Source organism: Coregonus lavaretus, assembly GCF_964263955.1.
Source record: "Coregonus lavaretus genome assembly, chromosome: 12".
Classification (NCBI taxonomy): Eukaryota; Metazoa; Chordata; class Actinopteri; order Salmoniformes; family Salmonidae; genus Coregonus; species Coregonus lavaretus.
Window position 1 is genome coordinate 41,025,434 of NC_139999.1, and position 22,030 is coordinate 41,047,463.

The following is a 22,030-nucleotide window of genomic DNA, read 5'->3' on the forward strand; positions in this document are numbered from 1 at the left end:
AGTAGGTATGGTGTTCTTTGGATGCAACTCAGCATTCTTTGTCCTCCAAACACGACGAGTTGAGTTTTTACCAAAAAGTTCTATTTTGGTTTCATCTGACCATATGACATTCTCCCAATCCTCTTCTGGATCATCCAAATGCACTCTAGCAAACTTCAGACGGGCCTGGACATGTACTGGCTTAAGCAGGGGGACACGTCTGGCACTGCAGGATTTGAGTCCCTGGCGGTGTAGTGTGTTACTGATGGTAGGCTTTGTTACTTTGGTCCCAGCTCTCTGCAGGTCATTCACTAGGTCCCCCTGTGTGGTTCTGGGATTTTTGCTCACCGTTCTTGTGATCATTTTGACCCCACAGGGTGAGATCTTGCGTGGAGCCCCAGATCGAGGGAGATTATCAGTGGTCTTGTATGTCTTCCATTTCCTAATAATTGCTCCCACAGTTGATTTCTTCAAACCAAGCTGCTTACCTATTGCAGATTCAGTCTTCCCAGCCTGGTGCAGGTCTACAATTTTGTTTCTGGTGTCCTTTGACAGCTCTTTGGTCCTGGCCATAGTGGAGTTTGGAGTGTGACTGTTTGAGGTTGTGGACAGGTGTCTTTTATACTGATAACAAGTTCAAACAGGTGCCATTAATACAGGTAACGAGTGGAGGACAGAGGAGCCTCTTAAAGAAGTAGTTACAGGTCTGTGAGAGCCAGAAATCTTGCTTGTTTGTAGGTGACCAAATACTTATTTTCCACCATAATTTGCAAATAAATTCATAAAAAATCCTACAATGTGATTTTCTGGATTTTTTTCCCTCAATTTGTCTGTCATAGTTGACGTGTACCTATGATGAAAATTACAGGCCTCTCTCATCTTTTTAAGTGGGAGAACTTGCACAATTGGTGGCTGACTAAATACTTTTTTCCCCCACTGTATGTATGTATGTATGTATGTATGTATGTATGTATGTATGTATGTATGTATGTATGTATGTATGTATGTATGTATGTATGTATGTATGTATGTATACACACACACACACACACACACACACACACACATACATACACAGTTGAAGTCGGAAGTTTACATACACCTTAGCCAAATACATTTAAACTCAGTTTCTCACAATTCCTGACATTTAATTCTAGTAAAAATTCCCTGTCTTAGATCAGTTAGGATCACCACTTTATTTTAAGAATGTGAAATGTCAGAATAATAGTAGAGAGAATGATTTATTTCTGCTTTTATTGCTTTCATCACATTCCCAGTGTAACTGAGTCAGGTTTGTAGGTCTCCTTGCTCGCACACACTTTTTCAGTTCTGCCGACACATTTTCTATAGGATTGAGGTCAGGGCTTTGTGATGGCCACTCCAATACCTTGACTTTGTTGTCCTTAAGCCATTTTGCCACAACTTTAGATGTATGCTTGGGGTCATTGTCAATTTGGAAGACCCATTTGCGACCAAGCTTTAACTTCCTGACTGATGTCTTGAGATGTTGCTTCAATATATCCACATAATTTTCCTTCCTCATGATGCAATCTATTTTGTGAAGTGCACCAGTCCCTCCTGCAGCAAAGCACCCCCATAGCATGATGCTGCCACCCCCGTGCTTCACGATTGCGATGGTGTTCTTCGGCTTCCAACGGCCCCCTTTTTCCTCCAAACATAACGATGGTCAGTATGGCCAAACAGTTCTAATTTTGTTTCAACAGACAAGAGGACATTTCTCAAAAAAGTATGATCTTTGTCCCCATGTGCAGTTGCAAACTGTAGTCTGGCTTTTTTATGGCGGATTTGGAGCAGTGGCTTCTTCCTTGCTGAGCGGCATTTCAGGTTATGTCGATATAGGACTCGTTTTTCTGTGGATATAGATACTTTTGTACCGGTTTCATCCAGCATCTTCACAAGGTCCTTTGCTGTTGTTCTGGGATTGATTTGCACTTTTCGCACCAAAGTACATTCATCTCTAGGAGACAGAACGCGTCTCCTTCCTGAGCGATATGACGGCTGCGTGGTCCCATGGTGTTTATACTTGCGTACTATTGTTTGTACAGATGAACGTGGTACCTTCAGGCGTTTGGAAATTGCTCCCAAGGATGAACCAGACTTGTGGAGGTCTACATTTTTATTTTTCTGAGGTCTTGGCTGATTTCTTTAGATTTTCCCATGATGTCAAGCAAAGAGGCACTGAGTTTGAAGGTAGGCCTTGAAATACATCCACAGGTACACCTCCAATTGACTCAAATTATGTCAATTAGCTTCTAAAGCCATGATATCATTTTCTGGAATTTTCCAAGCTGTTTAAAGGCAGTCATCTTAGTGTAAGTAAACTTCTGACCCTCTGGAATTGTGATACAGTGAATTATAAGTGAAATAATCTGTCTGTAAACAATTGTTGGAAAAATTACTTGTGTCATGCACAAAGTAGATGTCCTAACCGACTTGCCAAACTATAGTTTGTTAACAAGAAATTTGTGGAGTGGTTGAAAAACGAGTTTTAATGACTCCAACCTAAGTGTATGTAAACTTCTGACTTCAACTGTAATATACAGTGGGGAAAAAAAGTAATTAGTCAGCCACCAATTGTGCAAGTTCTCCCACTTAAAAAGATGAGAGAGGCCTGTAATTTTCATCATAGGTACACGTCAACTATGACAGACAAATTGAGACTTTTTTTCTCCAGAAAATCTCATTGTAGGATTTTTAATGAATTTATTTGCAAATTATGGTGGAAAATAAGTATTTGGTCACCTACAAACAAGCAATATTTCTGGCTCTCACAGACCTGTAACTTCTTCTTTAAGAGGCTCCTCTGTCCTCCACTCGTTACCTGTATTAATGGCACCTGTTTGAACTTGTTATCAGTATAAAAGACACCTGTCCACAACCTCAAACAGTCACACTCCAAACTCCACTATGGCCAAGACCAAAGAGCTGTCAAAGGACACCAGAAACAAAATTGTAGACCTGCATCAGGCTGGGAAGACTGAATCTGCAATAGGTAAGCAGCTTGGTTTGAAGAAATCAACTGTGGGAGCAATTATTAGGAAATGGAAGACATACAAGACCACTGATAATCTCCCTCGATCTGGGGCTCCACGCAAGATCTCACCCCGTGGGGTCAAAATGATCACAAGAACGGTGAGCAAAAATCCCAGAACCACACGGGGGGACCTAGTGAATGGCCTGCAGAGAGCTGGGACCAAAGTAACAAAGCCTACCATCAGTAACACACTACACCGCCAGGGACTCAAATCCTGCAGTGCCAGACGTGTCCCCCTGCTTAAGCCAGTACATGTACAGGCCCGTCTGAAGTTTGCTAGAGTGCATTTGGATGATCCAGAAGAGGATTGGGAGAATGTCATATGGTCAGATGAAACCAAAATAGAACTTTTTGGTAAAAACTCAACTCGTCGTGTTTGGAGGACAAAGAATGCTGAGTTGCATCCAAGGAACACCATACCTACTGTGAAGCATGGGGGTGGAAACATCATGCTTTGGGGCTGTTTTTCTGCAAAGGGACCAGGACGACTGATCCGTGTAAAGGAAAGAATGAATGGGGCCATGTATCGTGAGATTTTGAGTGAAAACCTCCTTCCATCAGCAAGGGCATTGAAGATGAAACGTGGCTGGGTCTTTCAGCATGACAATGATCCCAAACACACCGCCCGGGCAACGAAGGAGTGGCTTCGTAAGAAGCATTTCAAGGTCCTGGAGTGGCCTAGCCAGTCTCCAGATCTCAACCCCATAGAAAATCTTTGGAGGGAGTTGAAAGTCCGTGTTGCCCAGCGACAGCCCCAAAACATCACTGCTCTAGAGGAGATCTGCATGGAGGAATGGGCCAAAATACCAGCAACAGTGTGTGAAAACCTTGTGAAGACTTACAGAAAACGTTTGACCTGTGTCATTGCCAACAAAGGGTATATAACAAAGTATTGAGAAACTTTTGTTATTGACCAAATACTTATTTTCCACCATAATTTGCAAATAAATTCATTAAAAATCCTACAATGTGATTTTCTGGAGAAAAAAAATCCTCATTTTGTCTGTCATAGTTGACGTGTACCTATGATGAAAATTACAGGCCTCTCTCATCTTTTTAAGTGGGAGAACTTGCACAATTGGTGGCTGACTAAATACTTTTTTCCCCCACTGTATATGTGTTAAAAATAATATATACACGTACGTCATTTGCATAAATACACTGGGTTCATTTGCATACATTAACACATTAACACATTAACATAAAGGGGTGGAACAGGGTTGCAACCACCAAAAACTTGCTCTGTCTAGCTGCCTACCTGCACTCACCTGCGCTATCTAGACTGCCTGATAAATTACTGTTATCACGTTCTGTTGCATACTTCAACAGCAGGATACAAATAGCATTCAATAGCAGGATACCCTCAGATAAAAAATGTACACGCTTGGCTCTAGATTACACCCATCTTCATACTTAACATTGTTTGCGAGATCAGACATGATATCAGTATAATCTGAATGTTTATTTTTGGAAGCATCTACATTTGTTTTAAATGATGACTTTTTTCAATTCCACAAAAAAATTAAAAGAAAGTTATTTCTTCTCTTTCTTGTGATGTAAGTCTTGAGACGATAGGCCTACGTTAAATCCCCGACGAAGCTTTAGCGTTCTTATAGATAAGGAAAGAATGTATTCCATTGAGCCCATTTCAGCAATTACTGGGGTGTGTTTGACAGGTCATTACAAACATTTCTGCAGTCGTAACGCATGAATGAGTCACAGGAGTTAAATAAAAGCACCCCTCAAACACAGGAAGTAGATGGCTGAAAAAGACATATCCTTAGGTGGGCAGGGCATGCGTGTTGCTACAATAATAAGCTAAAATAATGATGTAATCTAATCCAATATATGAGCATAGAATTGCATACATCTATGGTCCAGGTGTGTGTATTATCAAAACCGTTCAGATATATAGATGGCCTTACCTTGACAAACATGACCATGCATTTGCCCAGTATCTTGCTGACTGGTACTTTGTTGAAGTAGTCACTCTTGAAGACCTCTTGCTTGAGGAACTTGCGTGTGGCCAGATGGAAGGTCTCACTAGGCCTGTAGAACCAACAGCCATACAGCCACTTCTCACCTACACACACACGCATTACTAACAGGAGGGAGAGGCAGAAAGCAGTAGGAGTGTGTGTGTGTCTCAAAGTGTGCATGTCTAAACCTGCATGTTGAGTTGGTTACCTGCTTCGTCCTCCCACAGGCGCTCGATGCAGACGATGTGAGGCTTGAGGTTGGCCTCGGCTGGCTGCACGTAGACACAGTCACCCACGTGGTAGGTGCTGTTCTCAAAGCTGCAGTCCTGACGGTACGTCCTCTCTGGCCCCGCTGGCCATGCACCTCCCCCAGCTGGGTCCTCAGCCTTCGCTCCCTCCTCTGGAAGTACATTTGAATATTATAATACATCCATCAACCTCACATTATATACACGATTCAGACTCAGAGTCAATGTCACATCAATCACCTGCACTGACAATCACACACCAGTTCAGAAAAAAACACTTATTCTACACACGCATACCCGGCCACAACTCCATCACACACACCTTTGTTCTCCTCCTCACTCTTCAGTTTGTCCTCCTCCATCTCCTTCGGTAGTTTCTCTCTCTTCTCCTGCTCCACGTCACTCTGCAGGTGTTTGGAGTTGTAGCTGAGCGCTGGGGAGAGGAGGATCTCTCCGTTCTTACACAACTCATCTCGGATCTTTATAAAGAATTGATGCAGCTCCACCGCATCCTCAAAGATCTCAGAGTCTGTCCTGTGAAGGGACAGGGCAAGGCATGCAGGGTCAAAGGTGAGGGTTCATGGGGGGAACTCAAAGGTTGGAGAGCAATTCAAATAAAGGCCTTTCTAATGATGTGTAGACTACGTACCTGTGCAGGCGCCTGGCTTTCTCCAGCACTTCGAACATGTGCTCCTGGAACACGTCCAGCCTGCGGTAGCGCCCTCGGTCCACGTTGGCCCGGATCACGTCGAAGTTGAGCGGAGGCTTCTCCGGGCTGTTTGGGTCCTGTTGAAGTCAGTTAACATAGTTTATTGGTCGTTCAGAAAAACTCTGAATGACTTTGCTGATATCTTAAAAATCGGTTATTTTTAAGAGCCTAACCAAGGGCCATATGAGCGCTGAATTATGATAATTTTTTCCTTTTAGATCCCAATGATTAAGATTACATGGACAGTGGGGGACCTGCTCCTAGATCAGCACTCCTACTCTGAGACACTATGAATACGGCGGCCCCAGGTAGGGTATGGGCGATCACCTCTCTCTTACCTGGGCAGGGATCTCAGCCAGTGAGTCGCTGTAACACCTCCCCTCCTCGTCCTGGTGCCCCAGCACAGACACAAACAGGTTCCTGATCAGTTCCATGACCAGGGGCCCTACAGCAGGGGGCGAGCCGCCCTCCTCCCCTCCCTCCTGCCGCCGCCGGGTATCCAGGAGCACGCGGTGGAGGAGCAGAGCGTCGCGGTAGATCAGGGACTCTGGCTCGTTGTAGGTACAGGCGTTGTTGAACATCACTGCAAAGTCTTCCACCAGAGCATCCACGTCCTGGTAACGGCCGCCCACCATGTGGCTGGAGAACAAGAAGATAAGATCATTTCATTTTCTATTGAAACAGGGAGAAACAGATGTATTTTGTTGTTTTATCGGATCCCAACCCCAAGTGCCACTGGAGCAGTTTAGGGGATAAGTGCCCTGTTCAAAGGCACAACACCAGGATATAGTATCTAGGATACTGATATCAGCAACCCTCCAGTTGCCGGCTCACTCCACAGAAGCTTTTCCCCGTAGGAGCTGAGATTCAAAAAGGGCAAACTTACAGCTCCTGGCCCACCTCTCTAACCCCCCAGAAACCTAACCACACACTAGTGGTGCACGGGTCAGCTGTTTGTTCACCCGCACCCACCCACAATTGCTAATAACCCACTGTCAACCGCCCCACTATATGTAATAAAGTGAAAATCTGAGGCACATACCCGAGCCTAACCCGCTAATATAGAAAATGCACTGTAGGCTACAGTCAGAGACGGCGGAAAGATTTGACAGGAGGTGCAGGAATTTCTTGCCTGATTTAGAGATATGTTTCTGCTTATAATTTCCAACATTTTGGTAGGCTATTTGTTAGTCAACTTGTCTATAATTAGATACATGCAGCTTCTCTTCTGTCATTATATCATATTTCTCTCAACTCCTGTTCCCAAGTCAAAATTTAGCCTACATTTGGTGCATAGCCTAATTTTACTGCAAGAAATACTTAATTCTTCAGGAGATAATATTAAGGCTATGTGAGAGGTTATAGACCTACAGTCAATGTCCATATTTCAGTTTCCATTTAACCCATCTGAACAGTAGACTACAGTTCCCTTGACGTACCATAGGCCTATTTGAAGTCCCCTCTTTTTGATTTGTATAGCGCCTCACAATCATCACACATAACATAGCTGGCACTGCTATCATCCTCTTTTACCACTTCACCAAATATTTCCCAAACATTACTTTTCTGGCCCTCCCTTCTCTTTATTTTCAACTCTCCATTTCGCAGCTTTCCTCTTATTGAATTCAACTCCGACATTGTCCTTTTTGCCTCCGTGGATTGACGTTCCCGAAAGCATTTGGCAATTGGCGTGTAGACTATTTGGCACGCGTACAGTTAGCCTAATGCCAGATAGCCTCAAATAATTTAAGAAAAACCTCAATGTAGCCTATAAATATAAATTGCACAAGAATGATACATTCATGGATGTTTTAAGTTATTGTTTTCTCTTTAATCAACCCACCCTTCATCCACACAATATTATTTCATAATCCTAAACCCGCCCGCCCCGCGGATATAACCGCGGGGACTGCGGGTTATGGGTCAGCCCGCACATCACCACCACACACACACACACACACAGGTTAGCCTCCAGCTTACCTGCGCAGGCGCTCCATGTCGATGGGCCTCTTGATGGTGGCGTAGTAGTCAGGCAGCTCGGCGCGGGAGGGCAGGCGCAGGAAGATGGTGGAGATACGTCGCCCCCTGGCGTCTGTGTAGTTCCTCACAGCGTCATACAGCTCGTTGAGGCACTGCTGCAGGGGGGTCAGGTACTTATTGGACTTCTTAGGAGACCCGCCACTCTTCCCTACAGAGAAAATTCCATGTAAATGTAATCAAAACAGCAAGATATATATAGCCTATGTTTTCTTCGTATTTTTCACAAGTGCTGTTAAATGCCCATAAAGAAGACTCAAACATACTTAGTTTGAGCTTCGGAGATCCCATGTTGTCAGTGTCCTCCTCGGGAGAAGCTCCTAGCTCCTTCCTTTTGTCCTTCACTATCTTCTCCAGGATGTTAGCATCGTTATAAACCTTCACAGCAAAACAACATCAGAACATGTCACTCAACCCTCCCCTTTGTTGTAAATTTAGCTCAGGGTCGTGGTCATTAGGGAATACAATAGACAACATTCAGTTTCTTATTGGACAAGTTCAGGTAGTCAGTCCCACCCAGTTGTACTTTGTTTTTTGCCTACTAGGGATGTAGCAAATGGGAAAAATTATCTTAACGTTTAAACTGACATTTATGTTTTATTTCTTCAATCGGTTTTCTGTTATAACAATAAGAAAACAACATAAAATGACACATGAATTCACAATGCAGCTGCGCTGCTGCCAGCAATGGTTTGGGTCTCACGGTGCATCCATTTCAGATGTTTAAGCATTACTGTACCTCAATTCCACCTTGCAAAGTTTGCATTTTCTTCTCATTTAACTTCTCAAAGTATTGCCATACAGGACTTTGCTGCTGTCGCTTGCCTTTCTCTGCCATTTTTCCAACTGTTAACAACGATGACAGTGATGGAGAGTCGACTCCAAAATATTGATTCCTCGACTCCTTGCACATCGACTCCCATTTCTAAGTGTCAAGATTAGATTCCGCTAGGAATCGACTCCTAAGATTCAGTATTTTTGGAACGGAGGAGACTGATTAGTTGCCATAACACAAACACTCTCATAGCAAGCTAGCGAGGGACAGAGAGAGAGGGAAGGGGCACTGTATAGGCAGGTCGGCCACCAGGCAGACAGTCAAAACCACTAGGCCTATCTTTATTTTTATTTTTTATTTAACCTTTATTTAACTGGGCAAGTCAGTTAAGAACACATTTTTATTTACAATGACAGCCTACACCGGCCAAACCCGGACGACGCTGGGCCAATTGTGCGCCGCCCTATGGGACTCCCAATCACGGCCGGTTGTGATACAGCCTGGAATCGAACCAGGGGGTCTGTAGTGACGCCTCAAGCACTGAGATGCAGTGCCTTAGACTGCTGCGCCACTCGGCAATCAAAAGCTGTATCTTGCAATGCAATATCTCGCAATTTCAGTAAAGCAGGGCCTATCATCAATGGATATAGGATATTGAGATGAGCGAGATCCAACACATCGCTCTCACACAGTATCTGCACGGGTTCGCTTCACACTGTTCACAGCGACATGGCCCTGTGAGTGATTGGCTGTGGTCCCACCTGAGATCCCTCCTCGTTGTAGTGACGTGCATTGCGGAACATCAGCCTCATGTCGTCCATCAGGGCCTCTTCGGTGGCGTAGCGCTTTGAGCGGACGTTGTGCTCGATGGTCTTAAGGTCCATGGGCTCCAGGATCACCTGGTAGTAGGGAGGAGTTAGGTTAATAGATGAGTCAATCCACGGCATCCATATCGATTCCAACATTATAAGAAATCCCGCTATGCCCTCCGACGAACCATCAAACAGGCAAAGAGTCAATACATGACTAAGATTGAATCGTACTACACTGGCTCTGACGCTCGTCGGATGTGGCAGGGCTTGAAAACTATTACAGACTACAAAGGGAAGCACAGCCGTGAGCTGCCCAGTGACACAAGCCTACCAGACGAGTTAAACCACTTCTATGCTCGCTTCGAGGCAAGCAACACTGAAGCATGCATGAGAGCACCAGCTGTTCCGGATGACTATGTGATCACGCTCTCCGTAGCCGATGTGAGTAAGACTTTTAAGCAGGTCAACATTCACAAGGCCGCAGGGCCAGACGGATTACCAGGACGTGTACTCCGAGCATGTGCTGACCAACTGGCAAGTGTCTTCACTTACATTTTCAACATGTCCCTGACTGAGTCTGTAATACCAACATGTTTCAAGCAGACCACCATAGTCCCCGTGCCCAAGGACTCTAAGATAACCTGCCTAAATGACTACCGACCCGTAGCACTGACATCTGTAGCCATGAAGTGCTTTGAAAGGCTGGTCATGGCTCACATCAACAGCATTATCCCAGAAACCCTAGACCCACTCCAATTTGCATACCGCCCCAACAGATCCACAGATGATGCAATCTCTATTGCACTCCACACTGCCCTTTCCCACCTGGACAAGAGGAACACCTACGTGAGAATGCTATTCATTGACTACAGCTCAGCATTCAACACCATAGTGCCCTCTAAGCTCATCACTAAGCTAAGGATCCTGGGACTAAACACCTCCCTCTGCAACTGGATCCTGGACTTCCTGACGGGCCGCCCCCAGGTGGTAAGGGTAGGTAACAACACATCTGCCACACTGATCCTCAACACGGGGGCCCCTCAGGGGTGCGTGCTCAGTCCCCTCCTGTACTCTCTGTTCACCCATGACTGCATGGCCAGGCACGACTCCAACACCATCATTAAGTTTGCCGACGACACAACAGTGGTAGGCCTGATCACCGACAACGATGAGACAGCCTATAGGGAGGAGGTCAGAGACCTGGCCGTGTGGTGCCAGGACAACAACCTCTCCCTCAACGTGACCAAGACAAAGGAGATGATTGTGGACTACAGGAAAAAAAAGAGGACTGAGCACGCCCCCATTCTCATCGACGGGGCTGTAGTGGAACAGGTTGAGAGCTTCAAGTTCCTTGGTGTCCACATCACCAACGAACTATCATGGTCCAAACACACCAAGACAGTCGTGAAGAGGGCACGACAAAGCCTATTCCCCCTCAGGAGACTGAAAAGATTTGGCATGGGTCCTCAGCTGCACCATCGAGAGCATCCTGACTGGTTGCATCACCGCCTGGTATGGCAACTGCTTGGCCTCCGACCGCAAGGCACTACAGAGGGTAGTGCGTACGGCCCAGTACATCACTGGGGCCAAGCTTCCTGCCATCCAGGACCTCTATACCAGGCGGTGTCAGAGGAAGGCCCTCAAAATTGTCAAAGACTCCAGCCACCCTAGTCATAGACTGTTCTCTCTGCTACCGCACGGCAAGCGGTACCGGAGTGCCAAGTCTAGGTCCAAAAGACTTCTCAACAGCTTCTACCCCCAAGCCATAAGACTCCTGAACAGCTAATCATGGTTACCCGGACTATTTGCACTGCCCCCCCACCCCATCCTTTTTACGCTGCTGCTACTCTGTTAATTATTTATGCATAGTCACTTTAACTCTACCCACATGTACATATTACCTCAACTACCTCAACTAGCCGGTGCCCCCGCACATTGACTCTGCAACGGTACCACCCTATATATATAGCCTCCCTACTGTTATTTTATTTTACTTCTGCTCTTTTTTTTCTCAACACTTTTTTTGTTGTTGTTTTATTTTTAAAAATAAATGCACTGTTGGTTAAGGGCTGTAAGTAAGCATTTCACTGTGATGTCTGCACCTGTTGTATTCGGCGCATGTGACCAATAAAATTTGATTTGATTTGATTTGAACATTAGGGAATAAAAATAACAATTCTAAGATATTTTCCATTGCTGGACCGAGATATGTGTTTAAAATAAACAAGATTCTGCTTGGATATAAAATGTGTGGCTTTTCTCCACTGCAATAGGATATGTCTAGTACACTGGACTACATTCTGGCAGGGAAAGTAAGATTTGTATGTTTAAAGAAAAACGTTGATTAATTGGCCCTAGCAACCACCAATTAGTGGATTGTGAAAGCCTTGTGTTGACCTCATATCTACCTTGTAGTAGTCTGGGTAGTTCTTCTTGGAGGGCTTGACCATGAACAGATCACAGAGCCTCCGGTTGGTCCCTGCCTCTCTGGCTTCAGTCACTGCAGCATACAGTGCCTTCATACGGTTCTTCACATTCTTCTTATGGCTGCAGGGCAAGAGAGGCCTGGGTCAGTAAAGTGCCTTTTTATATATATATATATATATATATATAAAATATGTATAAATGCAATATTGGCTAACACAAGTTATGCCAGGATAGCAAATTAATGCATTATAGATTTGATTTAAAAAACATGGCCGCCTGTAGGCCATTTGAGTTGCAAGTGTTGCAGGTCTACTTAGCTTGACAAAGGGTAAACTTATAACACAGGAGGCTGCTGAGGGAAGGACAGCTCATAATAATGGCTGGAATGGAGTCAATAGAATGGTATCAAACACATAGAAACCATGTGTTAGATGATTTCGATACCATTCCATTGATTCTGTTCCAGCTATTACTATGAGCCCGTCCTCCCCAATGAAGGTGCCACCAACCTCCTGTGACTTATAAGCATGAGGGCAGCTGTTGTAGATCGACAAAGAAAGTGAGAACGAAAGCGATAGGTGGTTGACTTGGTGTGAGATGACAACAATGGCATCTATGTAGATGTGGTAAGGAAAGAGAACGAGAGGTGGTCCTACATTTTCCTCTTGGTGGCACTGCCAGTTCCTGTGTCAGAGGACAGAATGCTGTCCTGATCCTCTTCGTCACCTCTCCTCAACAGCTCCCTCTTCTTCAGCTGCAAAACATACTGCATTTAACAAGAACAATACTGTACTACTCACCATTCAGTCTTTATATTTTGTATACAGCACAGGAGGTTGGTGGAACCTTAATTGGGGAGGACGGGCTCGATGTAATGGCTGGAGCGGAATGGTATTAAAAACATGGTTACCATGTGTTTGATGCCAATCCATTCGTGCCGTTCCGGACATTATTATGAGCCGTCCTCCCCTCAGCAGCCACCACTGTTATACAGAAACCCTAACAGAATTAGCATTTTTATGTCTTGTATTCCTACAGTTGCAGTTCCAACCCACCACCAGAAAGAAATCCTACCAGGGCTCTCCAACATTGTTCCTGGAGTGCTACCGTCCTGTAGGTTTTTGCTCCAACCCTAATCTAGCGCACCTGATTCTAATAATTAGCTGGTTGATAAGCTATGTCATGTTAGTTACAACTGGGATTGGAGTGAAACTCTACAAGAAGGTAGGTCCCCAGGAAAAGTGTTGGAGAGCCCCATCCTAAACCATCAACAGCATAAAGGGCAAACAAGATCCAAGTCCCCCTACTGACCAGCAGGATCTGCTGCAGCCGGAGGGCCCGTTTGGAGATGCCTGAGGTAGGCACGTTGTAACGCTTGGCATTCTCAAACATCAGAGTAAGGTCAGAGTCCATCTGATCAACGTTTTCGTACTCCCCGTTCTTCATCTTCTCCCTGAGACAGGGACAAACAAGTTCCTCATTTCACTGAATCGATGGGTTTTACGTACATCGGAAATAGCAACAGGAGCTGGACAAAAACAAGATCCATAGTTTTGCTCCTCGCAAAAAAATTAACAATAAAATAAAATTGCATTTGGGAGCAGCAACACTGAGTGGACATTCTCTTTTTCATCATTCACTGACGTTAGCTACACGGACACCAACTCTCCATGTACAGTGCCTATAGGACGATGTACTGTAGTAGCCTATTCCTACCTGATCTGCTGCAGGGCGATGGGCTGTTTGATCTGCTGGTAGTAGTCAGGGTATTCTTTCCTGGAGGGCAGCTGGAGGAAGGGTTCAGAGAGGAGCGGTCCCTGGCTGTTCCTGCCCCCCCTCACAGCCTCGTACAGCTGGAACACTGGGTTACCCATGTCCATACTGGAGCTCAGGCACTCCGCCTCAGACTCACCCTCCTCATAATGCACAGAGCCTGGAACACATGATACACAGAGAAGTGCACACATTTACAAATCACACATACTTAACCATACCGAAACAACATAAAGCTATGAAGAGGGTTTGGTCTCAAAGACTAAACAATGCAAATCTTGTTAGTGTGTGTGTGTGCGTTTGTTGTGTTGACGCAAACTCACCAGAGAGCAGGGCATCCTCGTCATTCTCTGAGCCATACTGCAGAGCCAGGGTGATGGCAGAGAGACGGTCTCCCTGGGCTGACCTCCGGTTCCTGATGCGGACACTGGTCTTAGTGGGCTCAGCATGGTCTATCTCAGTCTTTCTCTGGATGAAGACCTTCTTGATGATGTTAGCATCCTTGACATCAAATAAGGAAGAATTGAGATTAGTGTGCTTTCTATAACATCTACAAGTTGTAGACATGCAGTAAAATCTTGAGTACAACATAGCTCTACTGAAACTAGGCTTTCCGCGCAACTACTCACAAGAACATAAGATAACAATATATCATCTGTCGTATAGGAGGATAAATATACCTTAAAAACCTGAGATCCTGGTTCATTGTATGTTTTTGCATTTTTCACCAGAAGGTCAACATCCTTAGCCATGCCGGTGACACTTTTGTAGTATCCAATCTGACAAATATTCACAAAAGATCATGCGTAGGTTGCAGAGTTAACATTTGAGTCATTTAGCAGACGCTCTTATCCAGAGTATACATTTTCGTACTGGTCCCCCGTGGGAATCGAACCCACAACCCTGGCGCTAAAAGTGCCATGCTCCTCGAACTGAGCTACACAAGACTCATATGATATCTTATGACTACACAAAATAACAAATTATGTCCAGTAGGTCTATATTCATGTGTTTATGTATTAACACGCTTAATCAATTCGATGTCAATCAATACTACACAAATCTCAATGCCTCAGGTGAATAGGATACCTGTATTCTCTCAGTGATGGCTCTAAGATCAAGGGGCTCCTTGATAACGGCATAGTAGTCTGGGTAGTGCACTTTGGAAGGCAGCTTCTGGAAGAGCTCACTGATGACCCTTCCTGAGGGGTCCGTGTATGACACTACAGCATCTAACAGCTGCTCCAAAACCTCCTTCAGGCAACTCAGTGGGGTCTGCAGATCAGCACATACAGGAACAACCACAAGCTATGATCCCACGCACATCCAGTACTTATGGATCCTGAGTTGCAAGTCTACGGAGCTTGTCAACAATGAGTAAACTTGTTGTAGACACAGAAAAGGTGAGAATAAAAGGCATATGTGGTTGACTTGACATGATGTAGTTTGTCCATGATAGATAGACATACACAGCAGGAAGGAACTGGAAGATCTCATGATATATAGAGGTAAATGGATATGTCTGATGATCTTTTATCTTTACCTCGTCTTCAGTGGAGAGAGCAGGATTATCCAGCATGTCTTCACCATCGTCATCATCTTCATCACCATCCCCTGGCTGCACAAACTCATTCCTGGTGTGGACATAGAGTTCCCACAGCCTGCAGGCCTCTTGGTACTCCTCACCATCAGCCTGACAAGTCAGAGATAAAACAGGGTTTCCGTTAGCCGGTAATTGCCGGCTTTTGGCCGGTAAAAAAAACAAAAAGACGATAAATACAAATTGTTGCCGGCAAAACTGACCAGGAGAAAAAACAATGGTAGGCAGGCTATCAGCGCATCACCCACCACTTTAGCTGGAGGCAGTATGCATTTTGAAAACATACTTAATTGTTTGAAACCTGAACGTTTTACTTCATATTATGAGGCATGTCTTACCTTGCTTGAAAATCCGACCATAGAAATGTGGAGGCAATTATTTTATCAAGACTTGTTTCAAGTTTGGGGAAGCATACAATTTATCCTACCACTTCTACTGATCTGTGTGCCAGTTATGATTTTCATATGCGCATTTTCGTGGAACAGTTTCATTTCAATAATAATGTTTTTGTTTCTCAAAATCATTGTCACGTGGTTAATCATAAAAATCGTAATTCAAATGATAAAAATTCAACTAATGCGAGAGCACCAGCATCTGCCATATGGACACATTTATCCACCGTGATCATTGGCGGCTAAATAGCCTAAATGAGTGCATGGAAGTCAGAGATGGCCAATGCAGCCGGTGGCCTAGAACTTATTGTCAACTAAGTAAAGATACATAAAGCCGACAAATAAAAACAGTAGAAAATATACTGATGAAAACTCAGGTACTTTCAATCCCATTCATCACTCTACTCAGCCTGTCTGCCTCCCTTTCCTATTGGTCTTGACTCAAGCTATTATTGCTAGTGAAGTGCAACATTGTATCAAATCAATCAACTGGATCCAGCCTGAAGCTGTCTCTAGCGAACTTGCAACATTGTATCAACTAGCCTATTACGGCTCTCACACAGCCGTTTTTGCGGCCCTCAGACAGCTGTTTTTGCAAAAGGGAAAGGTATTTTATGACTTTTCCACTGGATATATGGGATCATCAGATCATGATATATTGCCCTTTCACACTGAGGCTTGGTGATTATCGAGGGGGAAATTGTTGGAAATATTTTTCAAATAGGCCTACTGTGAGGAACTATTAGGCTATCATTTGTAATGGATGTAAAAAATAAAATAAAATAACTTCATTGACTTACTGTGTGAGGTGAAGAAAAAAAATGACTGAGAAGCTCAGTTTATTAGTGGTGGATGTGGTGCGTTAAGACAAGCAGAAAACATCCCCAAATGGGCACTTTCCTACATTTGCACGCAGCAGGCCAGGTAGGCTACTTCTATGCGTGCTCAGGCGCGCCCGCTCCCTCAACATTAACAAGACAGAGAAACCAGACCCATGCTCATTGCTCACATGGAGCACTCCAAACAAAAGACAATGAAAAAATTGGCTAAACTTGTAAATTATGCTTATGAAATAACCCAAAACTTGTTTCTCACATGTGTAGCAGGTTGTGAACTCTGCAAACAATGTTTCCACTCCAAGAATGGTAAATTACTGTAGGCCTAATTAGTAAAACAATGCATTAACAGAAATTAATGTAACCAAATGATGGGCATTAACGGTACATTTACTACTGGTGACATATGGGGAATTTATCAACAATTCACACAATGAAACAGCAAAATAATTGGCGGGAGACAGCTGAGTGCATTCTGGAGAGAGACGCACCTATAGGCCATCTTCGCCACTCCTCCCCTTCTTCTTGTCGCAACATTTTAAATTATACTCAAGACACACGCTGCCTATGAAAGACTTCCTCATATGCCATTTCTCTCCTGTTCTATTTGTTTTCATATCAACTTTATTTTGTTGTCCAGAAGCCAAATGCATGATCCTAGTCATATTAGCAACCCATCCTAGTTGTTTCATCTTTAGATTCACCCTCTTTCTAAGTTTCTAAGGAGATTTTCATCTCTGTCATATACTGCTGGCATCAGGTGCACTGTTAAGAATGGTGTTTTCCCGCGAATTGCATTTTGGCAAATGTTTGAAAATGATATTTCATTGGTTGCTTCATTACAGGAGTTGCATGTTCTGTTAAGATGAATTTCCATAATGTAAATGTTATTTCTGTCATTCTGAGCACCGTGGGTGGACGCCCTAATGGGTTACGAACCCAATGCATATGGGTCCGGTATATTTCTCAAAATGGCCAGTAAATGTAAATCTTCCCGGTCACGTTGTCCGGCACCACATTATCCTAACGGAAACCCTGAGATAAAAGCATTACTAACCTGCTGTGTCTAAAGGATGTGTTTCCTACTAGTCAAATACTAACAATGTGTGTTTTCACAAAGTGTAATAGCACAAAGTACAGCACAATCAGGTTTGCAATCGATTTTCATCTTAGACTTAGAGTATTCAATCAACACCTTATAGTAGGTCTTGGCGTTGTTGAACATGAGCTGGAAATCAGCAGTGAGCTGCTCCACATCTTGGTAGTCCTCTGACTTGAGCTTCTGCTGGATCTTGGTCATGTCTATGGGCTTGGACACCACCTCATAGTAGTCTGGCTGTTTCCTGAGGGAGGAAGAGGCGGTGATAAGTCACCTGGGGCCTTTTCCTCTACATTTAGTCTATGGTCATTTGGCACCAAATATTAGAAAATGGGTTGAAACAGGGAGGGACTACATGGACTTGTCCAATGAGAAATGCTAGTTAAGTTTTCTGCTGCAAATGTTTTGTTATGGTCATCGCTAATGAACATGACCCATCTCTTGTTATACATGCTAGCTTACCTTCTCTTTGGTACCCTGATGAACAGCTCACAAAGCAGCCTTCCCTGGTTGTCCTTGTGGTCCCTGACAGTGTTGTACAACTCATGGCACACAGCAATCTGTTGAACACAAAACATAATCCAACAATGTGTGTCAAAGCAGGTTACAGTAGACAAAACATGGCAAACCTGACCAAGAGTAAAACAAGGATGTTGATAAAGATTACCACAAGCATTATCAGGGGGATAGGTAGGGTGCGTTCGTAAATTCACTCTGGAGTGTCGGAGTGCTGGTTAGACTGTTTACATGTTACCTGTGCTGCTAGCAACAATTTAATTCAGTTTTTTGCTGACGTTTACTGATGCCTGTCAAATTCAACGGGTGTTGCACGTTCGTACATTCATCAGTTATTCTGCGCTCTGGCGCACTGAAAAAGGGGGGTCTCTGAAATCGGAGTAGATAGCCAAAGTGAATTTACGAACGCACCCTTAGTTGGCTAGTTTGGTCTGATCTCACTATCCATACATCAGAGCAGTGGTGACCCGTCATTCAGGGCAGGTGCAGCCCCACCTGTTTTGAGCCCCACCTGTTTAGCTATATATATATATATATATATATATATATATATATATATATATATATATATATATATATATATATATATATATATATATATATATATATATATATATTATAAAACAATTTTGCCTGTTATTTTGGCATTAATACGTGTCACATATCAGTTTGCAAACAGTGTAAAAAAAATAATAATAATAGAGTTAATAAAGTCGCATACAAACATGGTCTTTTTTTTTTGCTTTCTTGAGTAGGGCAGCTCCAAAATGCAGGTGTTTCAGCCTAGCTCAGTGCTTTCTGTAGTGGTGGGGCAGCCAGCGGAAAATACGGAGTGTAGGGGTTGGTAATGTTCTCTAGTTGCGCCCTGATTAGCTCAGTGTTCTGTCACTCATGGGGACACTACGTTACCGCAAAATGTACGTGGAGAGCTCAAAAATTCAAGCCCCTTGGGTGCTGCCATAGATTTACATTAGAAGTGCGCATCCAAGAAGGCTCAAGGTCACTGGCCACAGATAAAATGACATCAAATCACATTATATCTACCGTAGCTTTGATTGGACTGATCATGTCAACATCATACTTTCAAAATTTTAGCAAGCAAGCTCGACAAGCAGTCATCATCATGAATCAAGTCTACAATCTACTGGCATATGAAGAAAAAATTATAGATAAAACGTATCGGTGCTCATCTGCCATTGAACATAAACATTACACAACAAGTTGGAAATCGCAAATTCAGCAATGAGTGGTTTGGAAGGAATCAGTGGCTAACTGCAAGCGTTGCAAAGCAATCACTAGCCTGCTATTCAGTGGAGTGGGTGTGCGGTCCAAGTCTAGATTTGTGGTCCTCTGTAGCTCAATTGGTAGAACATGGCGCTTGTAACGCCAGGGTAGTGGGTTCGATCCCCGGGACCACCCATACGTAAAAATGTATGCACACATGACTGTAAGTCGCTTTGGATAAAAGCGTCTGCTAAATGGCATATTATTATTTATTATTATAGGTTTACCGGTCTCTTTTCCAAGCTTAAAAGGATAAACATTCACATGCAACATTGGCCAAGCTCTCAATCCAGCATGATTTCTGCCACGTTCAAAACAACTGGAAACTCGGAACTGGGCAATCTCAGACTTCAGTGAGTTCAAGACAACTGGGAACTCTGAAAAAAAACGAGCTCCAACTAAGAAAATAAGTTTTGAACGGTCATCCAACTCGGAATTCCAAGTCGGGAACTCGTGCCTCTTTCTAGAGCTCCGACCTGAAGATCACTGACGTCATGAATCATCGTCATGTATTGTATGCTGCTGCATAATGATGTAATATGCCAGGGAGATATGTATACTGTAGCTATGAAAGTAATACTAAGTGTATGTTGTGTAGTAAGCTGTTAGTAGCCCATGTGCCTCACCCTAATAATTTGGTCCCTTCCCCCTCTTAACTTAGCATACTGTTCCAACTTAGTAGTGCACATGTAGCCTATAGCCTGTTTTAGAGAAATGTAATCATTGAATATTGTAAGAGCTTTCATTGTCTGCTTATATGCCCCCTTTATTTATCCTACGGTTCTGACTTGGTGTACAGGGAGAATACTGTAAGAATGGCCCATGTTCTGAATTCTGTCGCTGTACATTTCAAAAGTGCTGAACAAATAGTTATATTGACTACATCCATCCTAGCTCGCTCATTAATGTCTTAATCGAAATTACGCATTGCCTCTTATCCGCTCGTCGTTCCATTATGTCATAATTTATACATATCAGTTGTCAGTAGAAACCACATTTGTTTAAGCAAGTCAGCCATATCAGCTATGTTTTTTTTAAAGGCAGTAAATGAGGCTGAATGAACTGTTACACTGACAGACATAGCTCCGCTGATAGCCAGGTGTAGCGGTGGTGAAAAGAAAGCTCTGCTGTTGGGACAGCTTTATGTAGGCCATTACAGTTTGTGGGCACCATTTGTCCCCGTTATAGTGCAATTAATATATTGTTTAATGTTGTGTTCTGTAGTGGCTTTGCTGGCATGCATTAAAACATATTGGGAGGAAAGTTTGCCCCACCAAGATTTACACGCTAAAATCGCCACTGCATCAGAGCTAGAAGAGTAAGAAATTCAACTCACAGGGTCTACTGCAGGGAGATTAGAGGGTCTTCTCCTCTTTCGCCCGCTTCCAGGAGTGGAGGAGGAGGCATCGTCAAAGTCACCTCCGCTCACACTACTGGAGGGAGAGATGGCCCTTCTCCTTTTCGAACTCATTGGTAAAACTGATGGTACTTTCAAAACAACAACACACAAACACAGTTAGCTTGCTGGCTAGGTAACTATCCAACATATAATATTATAAACACTGACTAGCCCTGTAACGTTACAGAATGAAGTCTTTTTTATTATAATTACTTTATTTAACCTGTATTTAACTAGGCAAGTCAATTAAGAACAAATGTGTATTTAAAATGACGGCCTACCAAGAGAGAGTCCTGCGGGGACCGGGGCTAGGATAAAAAATAAAATGTACTGTAGTAGGGCAAAACACACATCACGACAAGAGACACCACAACACTAGCTACATAAAGAGAGACCTAAGACAACACAGCATGCCAGCACAACAACACGGTAGCTACACAAACATTGTGAGAGACTAACTCTGAAAATCATGTAAACACGTCCGTGTTAACTTTAGCTGTCTACCGGTAACGTTAGCTAGGTAGCCGCTAGTTATCAAACATGGGATACTGGGATCTTCGACGTAGAATATTAGCTAGTTTATCTCGCTACCTATCTAGCTAACCATTCATCTGCTGGTAACAACTAGAGTTAGCAGTAACGTTGTTAGCTAGATGACTAAGTACCAACAAAGGCGAGCGCCTAACATTTAAATGTTCGCTACACGGTCAAAAAGCGCAAATCGATTGCTAGTTGTAGCGTTACTTTGATAAACTAATTTAAAGCAAAATGCAAACCCGGTTTACCTCAATTTTAGTATATTTCCCTGAGCAAAATTGTTTTGTTAAAAAAAGTATATTCATTCGAAACGTTAGCTAGTCAAGCTCCTCCCCCGTGACTGTAAATTGCCGGATGTGACCCTATAAAGCTGCGAATCATTTGGAAAAAGTGGAGGCGACATTGGATTTACAAATAAAAATATCCGTAGGAGTGTCGCTGTTGTGGTGGCGAAGCGTTTCTGTCTGACGGTGGGTGGTGGTGCTTGGGAAACATGGCGGAAGTGGATAATGAAGTTCGAATCAAGCAGCTCGTCGAGCAAAGTTGGTGAAGACGAATGTTCTGAATGGACGA

At 43.6% G+C, this 22,030-nt stretch overlaps 1 protein-coding gene across 1 annotated transcript in view; it reads right to left on the bottom strand.

Annotated features, from left to right (window-relative positions):
* LOC311138410 (protein polybromo-1-like) overlaps positions 1-21,815 on the bottom strand; it is a 47,164-nt gene extending 25,349 nt beyond the window's left edge. Inside the window, exons 1-21 of the mRNA XM_084173081.1 lie at positions 21,706-21,815; positions 21,202-21,228; positions 20,858-21,009; positions 18,184-18,281; positions 17,818-17,965; positions 15,338-15,487; positions 14,884-15,069; positions 14,475-14,573; positions 14,118-14,295; positions 13,738-13,954; positions 13,333-13,474; positions 12,678-12,775; positions 12,003-12,141; positions 9,544-9,681; positions 8,274-8,385; positions 7,951-8,158; positions 6,309-6,609; positions 5,911-6,047; positions 5,584-5,795; positions 5,222-5,413; positions 4,960-5,117 (exon numbers count right to left, since the gene is read on the bottom strand). Coding sequence (XP_084029207.1) covers positions 4,960-5,117; positions 5,222-5,413; positions 5,584-5,795; positions 5,911-6,047; positions 6,309-6,609; positions 7,951-8,158; positions 8,274-8,385; positions 9,544-9,681; positions 12,003-12,141; positions 12,678-12,775; positions 13,333-13,474; positions 13,738-13,954; positions 14,118-14,295; positions 14,475-14,573; positions 14,884-15,069; positions 15,338-15,487; positions 17,818-17,965; positions 18,184-18,281; positions 20,858-20,992 — 3,048 coding nt within the window. The 5' untranslated portion in view covers positions 20,993-21,009; positions 21,202-21,228; positions 21,706-21,815. The remainder of the gene's footprint in view (positions 1-4,959; positions 5,118-5,221; positions 5,414-5,583; positions 5,796-5,910; positions 6,048-6,308; positions 6,610-7,950; positions 8,159-8,273; positions 8,386-9,543; positions 9,682-12,002; positions 12,142-12,677; positions 12,776-13,332; positions 13,475-13,737; positions 13,955-14,117; positions 14,296-14,474; positions 14,574-14,883; positions 15,070-15,337; positions 15,488-17,817; positions 17,966-18,183; positions 18,282-20,857; positions 21,010-21,201; positions 21,229-21,705) is intronic.
* Between the last annotated feature and the right edge of the window lie 215 nt (positions 21,816-22,030).